The sequence below is a fragment of the Merops nubicus genome, unplaced genomic scaffold (assembly GCF_000691845.1).
Source record: "Merops nubicus isolate BGI_N331 unplaced genomic scaffold, ASM69184v1 scaffold29779, whole genome shotgun sequence".
Lineage (NCBI taxonomy): Eukaryota > Metazoa > Chordata > Aves > Coraciiformes > Meropidae > Merops > Merops nubicus.
In genome coordinates, this window is record NW_008629488.1 from 1 (window position 1) to 239 (window position 239).

The 239-nt window shown below is 61.1% G+C and overlaps 1 protein-coding gene across 1 annotated transcript in view; it reads left to right on the forward strand.

The window, feature by feature from the left end:
- Positions 1 to 21: 21 nt before the first annotated feature.
- LOC103779378 (glutathione S-transferase Mu 1-like) overlaps positions 22 to 239 on the forward strand; it is a gene marked incomplete at both ends in the record, with an annotated part of 1592 nt that continues 1374 nt past the window's right edge. Inside the window, one exon of the mRNA XM_008947004.1 lies at positions 22 to 100. Within this exon, the coding sequence (XP_008945252.1) occupies positions 22 to 100 (79 nt within the window). The remainder of the gene's footprint in view (positions 101 to 239) is intronic.

The window sequence follows — 239 nt, forward strand, 5'->3', positions numbered from 1 at the left end:
TGCTGATGTCCCCTCCAGCTCCCCTACTTCATCGATGGGAGCACCAAGCTGACCCAGAGCAACGCCATCCTGCGCTACATCGCCCGCAAGCACGGGATGTGTGAGTGCTGGGGAGACTGGGGAGACTGGGGAGACTGGGCTGGGGCTTGGGGATGGGCTTCAGGATGGGCTGGGCTTGGAGTTGGGCTGGGCTTGGAGTTGGGCTGGGCTTGGAGTTGATTTGGGCTCAGAATTAGCTT